Genomic DNA, 10000 nt, shown 5'->3' with positions numbered 1-10000 from the left:
ATGCAGTCTTGCCGAGCAGAGAGTCAGGTTTGGAGGAAAGCGGACGAGCAAACGATGAAAGAATTCTCTTTTTTCGGGTGAACTATACTATCGAAAGCATCCCAAAAATATATAACTCTTATTTCGTCATATGATGCCATTTCAAGTTTTCCTTTTTCTTTGGGGTGTTAGTGAATAGATGAGATACAAAAAGTTTATAAAAGTTATGACTTGTGCACGCCCCTTAAAAGGGCTCTTTAAACACGCCCCCACTTCTCTACATCACTGTGTGGGTTTATTTTATAACTCCGCCCACATGTTCACTGAGAGAAAGAAGGCGGAGCTATCATTCCGTCTGTAGCGTTGCTGCGGCCGCCATGTTTCATAATGAAAGTGAAACTGCTTTCTTTGTGTTTCCAAAAGAGGACACGACTAGAAATCAGCGTCAAATGTTCTCTGACTATGAATGCAGACATGGTTATGTTTACGAGGCGCGATCCAATGTAACGTGTACGAAGACAGTAGTTATAATTAGTAATTATGTCTCCAAAAAATGCCTGTTTGTAATGGCTGTACACGACATCGTGATACGGTAAGGGTCGTAAAATTTCTGCCACATGCTTGCGGTATTCAGCCAATCACAACGCACTGGATAGCTGGCCAATCAGAGCACAATTTCAGGAGGCGGGGCTTAGAGGAGAGCAACAGTTTACAGCACGTGAAAAATGTAAAACAGCATAAACACATTGCATTACACCACATACATGAAATAACCATCTTTTTAGCATCACTTTTTTTTTCAAATTTCATCAAAATACCTCTCTGCAGATTGCCGATGGCCTCTTCGTAGTTCTCCAGCTCCAGCTGACACTGGCCCAGGAAGAAGTGGGCCTTCACCGATTGGCTGTCGAGCTCGAGGGCGTGCTTGCAGTCGGCCAGCGCCTTGTCGTACTGCTGCAGCTTCACGTAGCAGAGCGCCCTGTTGGTGTAGTACACGGCCACCGACGGGTTGCGGTTCTGCACACAGCACGGCGGAGACACTTTCAGTGAACGCGTGTGCATGTCACCTAAGCTTAGAAATGCCTCCGCTCTAACTTTCGACAGATGCGCGGTGGCGTCCCTACTACATAGAAATGTGAATTTGTTGCTCCACTCACAATGGCTTTGCTGTAGCAGGTGGCGGCCTCCTGGTACTTGCGGCTGAGGAACAGACGGTTGCCCTGCTCCTTGAGCTCCTGCGCCGAGGAGCTTTTCTCGGGGCTGCTTGCCATCTTCTCCACGGGCTCTGCGGTGGCCGCTCCCCCCTGCTTACCGATCCTGTTCCCCGTCTCTTCGGTGAGCACCGGCCTGTCCCGGGGACCCAGATACCTGCCTGGAGCAAACCTCTCTCACTGTAGGAACACAACACACAACTGCAGTAACACGGTTTACACTCAACAACACACACTACACTCGCACACAGGCTACTTAATGCACAAAACACACACATCTGGACTCTGATCAGCCCCTGACAGCTGTGGAAGAGGATTCAAAGCCCTCCAGAAGCACAGTGAACATAAAAGTCACGCCGTTTGACCGAAAGCGAGACTGAATCGGCAAAACAATCATAAAACTTGTGATGATTAGGAGAGAAACTCCTGAGAATGGCATGCGACTAACACATCTGTCTTAAGTACGTATACAGACGCTTTAATCGGTTTAGTGAAGCCCACCTGACTTTACACTTCAGGTTTTAAAAGCAAGACGTGTATATTTTCACGCGTACCGGGTTTGGAAGCTGGACCGACGCCTGTCGTTAGCAACCCGGTCGCGACACTGGTGCTTTTATGGTCACTTTTTGATCCCTTTTTCCGATTGAAACGCTGCCAAACTCATAGTCCGCCTCGATCGTGACATTAAGACGACAAATCTCCGACGTTTTCATCGGCGATCGCTAAAAACACGACATTTTACTCTCGGGTTCGAGGCGCTAGCATCATGTTTCGGTTGTTTTGACTGTGCCGTCACGGTGACGTTGCCGGAGGTGACGATCTGCAGCGCGTTGCCAGCGTAATGACGCCATCTGTCGGCGACGTACAGAAACAGAACTAGCGGTGATAAAAAAGTAAGTTTTTTTAAAAACATATATTACCGATTTACCTTTAATAAATTCATATTAATACACAATAACTTATAGATCCGTCTTTATTAATTAAAAACAATTCAGGGTAGTCCAGTGATATAAATATAACAATATTGTATTAGATCGATTTAATCAACTATACTTATAATTTCAAATACATCAAAATTGTATTTAATTACATTGCAGAAAAATATTGTACGTATTAGGTGGTTTTATTAAGGTCGACATTCACAGGAAACCTAAACCTATCCTTTATTTAATGCAAAAACACTAATTGTTGTACAGCATTGCAAATATTACGCTATTTTGATATGCGCATGCCCAGTAGACGACTTTAAACCATCTAGCCTTAGCCCACTTTATCGTAACTAGAGCAAAAATATTCAGTAGAGTATTTCTAATCATTTAGGACATAGCAATAAAACAGGTTCAGTATTAAATACACCAACACTCCTATTAATTATTTGGTAAAAGGGACCAAACCATTAAAATGACTTTTAATTAATAAACTGAACATGTACTATGTACTTTTAACAACTGAATAAGTTCAATCATTAATGACAAACACCATTTAAAGTCATAAAACCATTTAATGCACTTTGATAAGGACAACATGAAATCAAAACTGCCTTATAAAAGATCATGTACATAGTAAATCTGAAATATGCCATGACGGATTCACTCATTTAGATTTTATAAACTCCTACGCCTCTGCTACGGACACAAAGAGAGTCGCTCTCTGTCTCTATGGGGGAACACTGCAGCTATATTTAAAGAAAGGGTGTTTAAACTGACCTCAGAACAGCCTTCGGCAAAACATGCACACATCCACTCAGGACAAACAGTACAAAATAAAATCCCAATCCTCAAATATAACAGACATCATGAAGGGGCCCAAAAAAAAGAAGAAAGAAAATGGTGGCAGTACATACTTTAGAGAAAAGAAACAAAACGGAAAAAAACCTCCACACACAGTTGTTTCAACATTTGACAGTGAATCCGACAGGTTTAAGTCTCACTGGACTGAGAAGACTACAAAGACTGTAATGAAACGGGGCGTGGGTAGTTTACTACGGACGAAGCGAACATGATAAATAAAAAAAGTGGGTAAATGTATGAGAGCGCGCCGTGTTTGTTATGGTAGAGTGAGATGATTCAGATCTCTCCGGCCTCTCTGTCGTCGTGACGACGAGACTCCGTCCTCCCGTTCAGGCCATCCGCTCTCCGCTCGGACGAGCTGCGCTTGCTTTCCCTCTCACGATCACGGTCCCGTGAAGACCTAGACACACACCGACCGGCGTCATTCCTTAATGCGTTAACGCAACGATATCAACTAAAAGAGCGAAACTACGACAAAGCACAATTCAGGCTCGCAAAGCTTTATACGGATGAGCGTTGATCGTACTTGTGTGAGTGTTCTCGGCTGTGGCGCGAGCGGGATCTGGAGCGAGATCGGTGCCGCCGGCGTCTGTCGCGCTCTTTGGAGCGAGAGCGGCGCTTCTCTCGCGACGCGGAGCGGGAACGTCGGCGCCTGCGCTCTCGATCGCGCTCGCGAGAACGAGACCTGCAAAGGCAAATGGGAAAAAACATGAAAGATTACAGGGACGTCCAAAGCTACAATAAAAGCCGGTTTTCTATCTTTTCAGTCATTTGAAATAAGATACGTTTTTATGTGCTCTTTTTGACGATAAATCGCTCGATTAATATGCAAACTAGTTCAACACATTCAAAACCATTTGCTAACAAATGTGCCGTTGCTGCGGCTTTTTGAGAAGATTTACACCCAAAAGCAGTTTATAGCCAATGAGATAAATCTACTATAGAACATGGAAGAAATTGAAAAAGTTAAGATTAAGCTAATTCCCTCAAAGTTACAATTTCTTGAATGCCTTGACATGTTCTAATGTAGCACTATGTATTTATGGCCCATGAACAATGTTCTTTGACTTGATCACAGACCTTGATTAGCATGTTTGTTGTAATGATTGACATAACAGACATGAAAATAAATGCTGAATGAGCAACTAACCTCTTGCGTTCTCGGCTGCGTGACTTAGTCCTACAGCAAAAATCAGACAATTAACAATTAATGTCAACACCACAATGACTATTATTTGAACTGACTTCTCATCACCTTCAGAAATGGTGCATTTAAAAAAAAAAACCTTAACATATAAATACATTCGTCTTTTTAACAGTGTGTTTCCTTGAACTTAGATTATACACGTTTACGTTATGAAAATAAATGAGCAATCTTAGAAACGCACGAGATCACATGAAAAAGTGCATTAAATATTCTGAAAACTGATGATTTTTAACAGGTGAAACAAAAACATTAAGGAAATAAGCAAGCTAGACCAAGATCATCTTACAGTATAATGCATTTAACAGAAAATAAGCGTAGAAATGCACAAGATCACATGAAAATGTGTTTAAAATATCCTCACCGTTTCTTCATCCTCTCCTCTCTCTCCCGCTCTTCCCTCCTCCTCAGTCGCTCCTGGTTCCGTCTCTCCTGTTTGTCCTGCACAGTTTTCTGTACAGAAAAAAAAAAGCGCGCTGTGATGTGACTGACCATTCAAAACCTACGCCCCCCGCCAGCGCCTGGTTCAGGCCGACCGGTTACCTTCAGCTGTTCCAGCTTCTCTCTGATCTGGATGAAGCCCAGGTGCAGTTTGCCGCCAAAATGATCAGCGAGACGCCGGTCGTTGTCATGGAGACCAAGATAGGCGGAGCACACCTCACAGACGCGCAGCTTCTGCTGCTGGAAACTGGAGGCGGGCATAGAGTTCCTGTACTCTTCCTGTAAATAAAACAGCGCATGATGATTATTTTTAATCGCCATGTCAGAAAAACAAACTCACAAAGACAAAAAAAAAACAAAAAAACAATTCTGAATCAGCGCAATGCGACGGCTTGCAAATAAACAATATAGTAATGTTGATGAACCTCTGCATCCTTCTTCTTAGTTCGGACTTTCTCAACCTCCTGTAGAACGGTCTGGGCTTCATCCACATTTCCCTCCGCGCCGAGCTGTTCAGCCTTTGCCAGCAGCTTCCCAATCTCCTCATTCAACTCGTGAACCTTTTCTGCCTGCAAACCAAACGAGACACAGATCACGACGTACAGATATATTCTTCAGTCGGAATACACAGCATCTCTTATTAAACTGACTCTTATTAGCATACGAAATTATTAAATCTCAAAAACAAAGTAGTACTGGTGAGGACCGAGATTGCAATACGCATATTTACACTGACCACACACTGATTTGGGGGAAAAAAAAATCATGCATTTATTGACTTTTTTTAACCGTGTGTTTTAAACAAACAGGTTTATAACAACACGTTACTATCATATCACAAACTTTTGACTCCACACTTCATACCTTTGCGGCCACCTCAGCGCTGATTTCTTCCTGCGTCTCGGCGAGGCGCTTTTTGGCCAACTCAGTCCTGCGGTCACAGTCGGCAATAAACGACTCCAAGTGATCCACCGCCTGCAGGGCACAGACTCAGCATGAGAATTGAAACTTTGAAAAATGTAAAATTTCTGCCGCAAATGCGCCGAAAACATCAGCAGACGAGCGCGACGCGACACAAAAATCACTCACATCTAGTTCGAAAAACAGGTCTCTCTCTTTAGACGCGATCTCATAGTCTGCTCTCAGCGCCAAGTCATGGATCTTAGAGCATTCGCCAAGGTCCATGCGCTACAAACACACAGCAGAGGAAAAAGACTTGAGCGAGCTGCTGCAGAAACACTGGTTGTGACCTGTTGTGGTGTGCTTTTCCTCACCGTTCCAGAGAGGATGTCATGAGGGCAGCAGTTGAGCAGGTGCGATTTGCAGACGCGCTCGTCTGTGAATTTAACCCGCTGTCTCGACTCATCTCCTGTAAGGACACAGCACATAACAGATATTGAATGAGACCACACACACTCGCACACGTCTCTATCTCTCTCACACACACACACGCACACTGCGTCCGCTACACACTGCTAACTTTGTGGCCGAGGGTCATACACCTGCCTGTCGCTGTGGTGAAATCATATACCTGAGCGTGTGTTTGACAGTGTCAGATATAAACTGTGTGACATAGGAAAAGTCAAGGCTTTTTGTTCATGTAGACTGGAGATATTTAACTTCCACTGACCCAAGGCCGCTTTCTTTAACTGGCTGAATGTCTAAAAATAAAGAGGACCAAACCATGAGGCTAGCAGTCTGTTATTATTAGTCATTTATTCTGTGCAGGCACTACATAAATGGACTGATGTCTTAGGACTGGGTGATATGGCCAAAAGGTTATATATAATTTATATTTTTCTGCCTCTTTAAGAGTTACCTAGTGTTTAATCTTTAAAAATGATAATTTAAAATGCACCAATATAGCAAACAAAATCAATACACGAACGTTAACATGTGCAAATGAAGTTTAAATCAGAAACGCTAAGCATCGAAACTACGCCACTGATATTGCGAAACATTATCAAGCCAGAAAAAAATACATAAATCACCCAGACCTGTTTAGCATGATGCATCTATGGTTTTATAACTGCCAATTGAGTGCAAAGGTGTATGGGATAGCAGATCAGAAAGGGATGTCATGTTTCAGAGAACCATCTTGTACTCAGTGATAGCACTATCCCTTGTGAGTGCGTACAGAAAAAGCTGCATTATCTAACGTGCATATTAAACCAAAGCTGACCAGGTTGAATTAAGACAATGAAAACTAAAGTGAAAGGTTAATAGATACACACTGCGAGGTCTCTCCCATTCAGAACCCCTCCTGCGGTCCCAGCCTCTAAAAGTTTAAAGGGAAAAGCTTTTCTTGCCCAAACCTGTAATGGGGAAGTTGGGAATGATACAGAAGAATAAAGGTGAAGACGTCGGCGGAGGAATTTGAGTTCTTTCCTTTAATTTATCTTTTTTTTCTTAAAGTTAGATTTGAGGAAAACCACTCAGGCACAGCATCAGTGAACTACATCCGCCTGGGCAGAAGCTTCGTATCCTCTCTGCTCACTCTTACGTTACCAATTAGCGTGATGTGTAACACAGTTACTGCTGGAAAGCAAACAGTATTGTTTTTTCATATTCATAACAGCTTTAAAAAGCATTGGTGACTCACGGCTCGATGAACATGAGGCTTTTCTGCAACTCCCTTGCAGATGTAGGCTGGCAAACATACACTGAACCTTAATGAATAGAATAAAGGGGCCACAATTGTTCAGTCTGTATGAAACAAATGCACGGGAAGCATATGAATTCATCTCAGCATTCACACAGACAGTCGCTTCATTCACACGGAGGGTGAGATTTCTTACAGCCAGTAAAACTCAATTTAACAAATTCAAGTGCATCCGCTCAAGTCCCTACTGTCGTTTACTCATCTTAAAGCAAAATCCTCTTGAGCTGATCAAAATCATATCACAAAATCTAAAAGTCGCATTTCCTCTTGGTGTTTCTCCTTCGGATGTAATGCTTGCATCAATTTTTGGGGGAAACTGCTTTCACGTATGAAATAACATTATTAATAGCTAACTAGAGGAGGCTAAAGATGCTTTATATTATAAATTGTACACGTTTAAGAATACACATACTTGAATTTGTACAATATTCATTCACTAAAGATATTTTCCAACTGCCCACACGTTCATTGTTCAATGTTCACTGCAACGTTTTACAATAGAGTCCACTGACAATGACTCTATTAAAAAGGCAAAATATCAACTAACTGATTAGCATTGACACCATATTGCTCTCTCTCTCTCTCTCCAATACTAATAATAATTACAATACTATTTTTAAATAATGACCAATTGCATATTGGTACTGGCACAATGGCACGTCTGTGTATTATCTATTTATATCTCTCAGACTAATTAAAACTAAGACTAATTTCTCTATTTCTCATTATAACGAGGCGGTTGAGCATAACGGTGGTTTCTGTTGAGAACAAAATTAATAAACCAAAGCGCCATTTCTGATAAAAGGTCCTCGTCATATTAGATTAGCTTAGCATACGGTGCCGTGACGTCGTCCCGCTGACGTCATTTCTCCCCTTCATGGACACAAACATTAAACCGAAGCGTTTCAAGAGGAAATGCTGCTGCATTCAGCTAACCTTAAGACTCTTATACACATCTCAAGACAGTGGTTTTAATCTTTGCCTGGCTCATTACATTCTGGTTTGGATTAATCTGAGCGCGCGGCCTTCAGAAATCCTCTCAGAGCCGTTAGCACGCGGCTAACACTCACCATCCCTCGACGTTCCCATTAGCTGATCCAGCAAAGCTCTCATCTGAGCCTGGGCCGACATCCCGACACGATTAACTCGCTCGCCTTACGGAGGTGATGGTGGTTTTACCCTAAAACGAAAGGTTTAATCATCTGCGAAGCGCTTCGCTCCAGTGTCTTTCGCCGCCGTCGCTCTCTTCGCTAGCGAGAGAGCAAACGAACTCAAACGAGTGAGCGGCCAATCAGAGCGCGCTACGCAATCTTAAAGCGGAAGTGTGTTTTATATTAGCGTTACCTTTTTTGTACTATTTATGTTTCATGAAAATAGCAATAATTAAGTAACAACAAATAGGTAAGAAACTCGAATGCGTTACAAAACCTGTAACATACTTACTAACACCAGTAATATTAAATTTAGCTGTTATAAAGATTCATTTGACTATGTGTTTCTATACTACATAATTTATTATTATCGTTTAAATAAATATTAAACGATTAATCGCATTTAAAAAAGGTTTTGTTCACATATGTATGCTTTGAGTATTTTTATTAGGTGTATATAAATGCATGTATATATTTTAGAAAACTAGTTTGTACATTAAATGTTTATTTATAATATATTTATATAATAAATATATGTACATAAGTGACAATATTTTATTTATATAGTAAATATACATAGAACACACCAACATTATCAAACAAAAACTTCTGTTTGTATGCGATTATTTGTTGAACAGCACTCAAATGTATAACATAACCTATAAAAGTAATCTAAATATAGTTACAAAGATTTATTTTAAATAATCGTTTTACAGTTATTATTGTTATTATTATTATATTATTATTATTATTATTATGCAAATAATAAAAATAAAGAAACTTAAATGCATAACAAAACATGTAACATATTTATTAACGTCAATAATATTAAAGCAACTAATCGTTTAAATAATTACATTTTAATACGTTTATTTTTATGTGTAGAAATATCTTTAAACGACAGCTTAACACAAGAAATAAATACTTACATTTCTGCGCTACGCGTAAAATTAGTCAAACTAGTTAGTAAAGCGCAAGAAAATATCCATCGTGACAAAATCGCTTTTTGGTCCCGGTCGTGTTTCCGTAGGCGGAAGTGTCGTGGTCGAACCTGTTCATCCACTCGAGGAGCAGAAGGATCTGTCAGTCACCAAGGTTTGTTTTGATCCGACAAAAGTGCGTTTTAACTAACTTACCTGGTTTCTGTTTGGTCAGTAAGAAAGAAGAGTTAATTCAAACTTAGAGATCAGGTAATTTTAACTAATATTTAACACAAACCTCAATCGGTTCTCCTACAAAACGTGATTTTTATTTGACACGACTTTGTGTATTTTAGATAATGAACGTGAAAAGACGTTTTGTGTTGTGTTGTGTGTTTTTTTAACGCCATGTAACAACCTTAGGATGTTTTTTTATACTTGTATGTAATTATATACACACACTTTTACGTTGTTCATAGTGTATTTGTGTGTGTGTGAGTGGTTTTGTGTGGTGCAGTGCTGCTGTGGTTAATTGTTGTTTTCATCTAAATGACAGTTTCCAGAATGGAGGTGTTTGTTTGGCCCCGGGCCCTCGGGAGCCGCAGCGTGACTGAGGTGTTTTGTTGTTGTGTGTTTTTGTTT

General features: G+C 40.8%; 3 protein-coding genes and 3 gene segments (V, D, J or C); 3 read left to right on the top strand and 3 right to left on the bottom strand.

The window, feature by feature from the left end:
• The window catches only part of stub1 (STIP1 homology and U-Box containing protein 1), a 5486-nt gene extending 3477 nt beyond the window's left edge, over positions 1-2009 (bottom strand). The window contains exons 1-3 of one of the 2 annotated variants that reach the window (XM_043226160.1): positions 1692-2009; positions 1137-1370; positions 798-996 (exon numbers count right to left, since the gene is read on the bottom strand). In XM_043226160.1, the coding sequence (XP_043082095.1) occupies positions 798-996; positions 1137-1250 (313 nt within the window). In that variant the 5' untranslated portion in view covers positions 1251-1370; positions 1692-2009. The remainder of the gene's footprint in view (positions 1-797; positions 997-1136; positions 1371-1691) is intronic. The other variant, XM_043226159.1, reaches the window with a different exon arrangement.
• LOC122329698 overlaps positions 1-10000 on the top strand; it is a 610329-nt gene that overhangs the window by 9084 nt on the left and 591245 nt on the right.
• LOC122329697 overlaps positions 1-10000 on the top strand; it is a 601685-nt gene that overhangs the window by 6666 nt on the left and 585019 nt on the right.
• The window catches only part of LOC122329696, a 603783-nt gene that overhangs the window by 11282 nt on the left and 582501 nt on the right, over positions 1-10000 (bottom strand).
• On the bottom strand, positions 2672-8563 carry luc7l (LUC7-like (S. cerevisiae)). Of its 4 annotated transcripts, XM_043226153.1 has the most exons (12): positions 8358-8407; positions 7228-7294; positions 6860-6940; positions 5900-5994; positions 5715-5813; positions 5490-5600; positions 5051-5194; positions 4728-4904; positions 4549-4637; positions 4131-4160; positions 3507-3665; positions 2672-3380 (listed from the first exon to the last, which is right to left on the bottom strand). In XM_043226153.1, exons 5-12 carry the CDS (start codon positions 5808-5810, stop codon positions 3257-3259), a joined length of 930 nt encoding a protein of 309 aa, XP_043082088.1. In that variant the 5' UTR covers positions 5811-5813; positions 5900-5994; positions 6860-6940; positions 7228-7294; positions 8358-8407; the 3' UTR covers positions 2672-3256. The 4 variants fall into 4 exon arrangements, with proteins under 4 accessions (XP_043082088.1, XP_043082085.1, XP_043082087.1 ...); XM_043226150.1 differs by lacking the exon at positions 6860-6940 and having other exon boundaries at positions 8358-8544; XM_043226152.1 differs by having other exon boundaries at positions 5900-6940.
• The window catches only part of fam234a (family with sequence similarity 234 member A), an 8570-nt gene continuing 8028 nt past the window's right edge, over positions 9459-10000 (top strand). For 2 of the 4 annotated variants that reach the window (XM_043226131.1, XM_043226133.1), the window contains exon 1: positions 9459-9533. The gene's annotated coding sequence lies outside the window, so the exon portion shown is untranslated. Of the gene's footprint in view, positions 9629-10000 lie in introns of all 4 variants that reach the window. The other 2 variants (XM_043226132.1, XM_043226134.1) reach the window with 2 other exon arrangements.

This window comes from Puntigrus tetrazona, chromosome 24 (genome assembly GCF_018831695.1).
Source record: "Puntigrus tetrazona isolate hp1 chromosome 24, ASM1883169v1, whole genome shotgun sequence".
Classification (NCBI taxonomy): domain Eukaryota; kingdom Metazoa; phylum Chordata; class Actinopteri; order Cypriniformes; family Cyprinidae; genus Puntigrus; species Puntigrus tetrazona.
The sequence above is the reverse complement of the archived record's forward strand: the minus strand, read 5'-3'. Positions and strand labels throughout refer to the sequence as shown.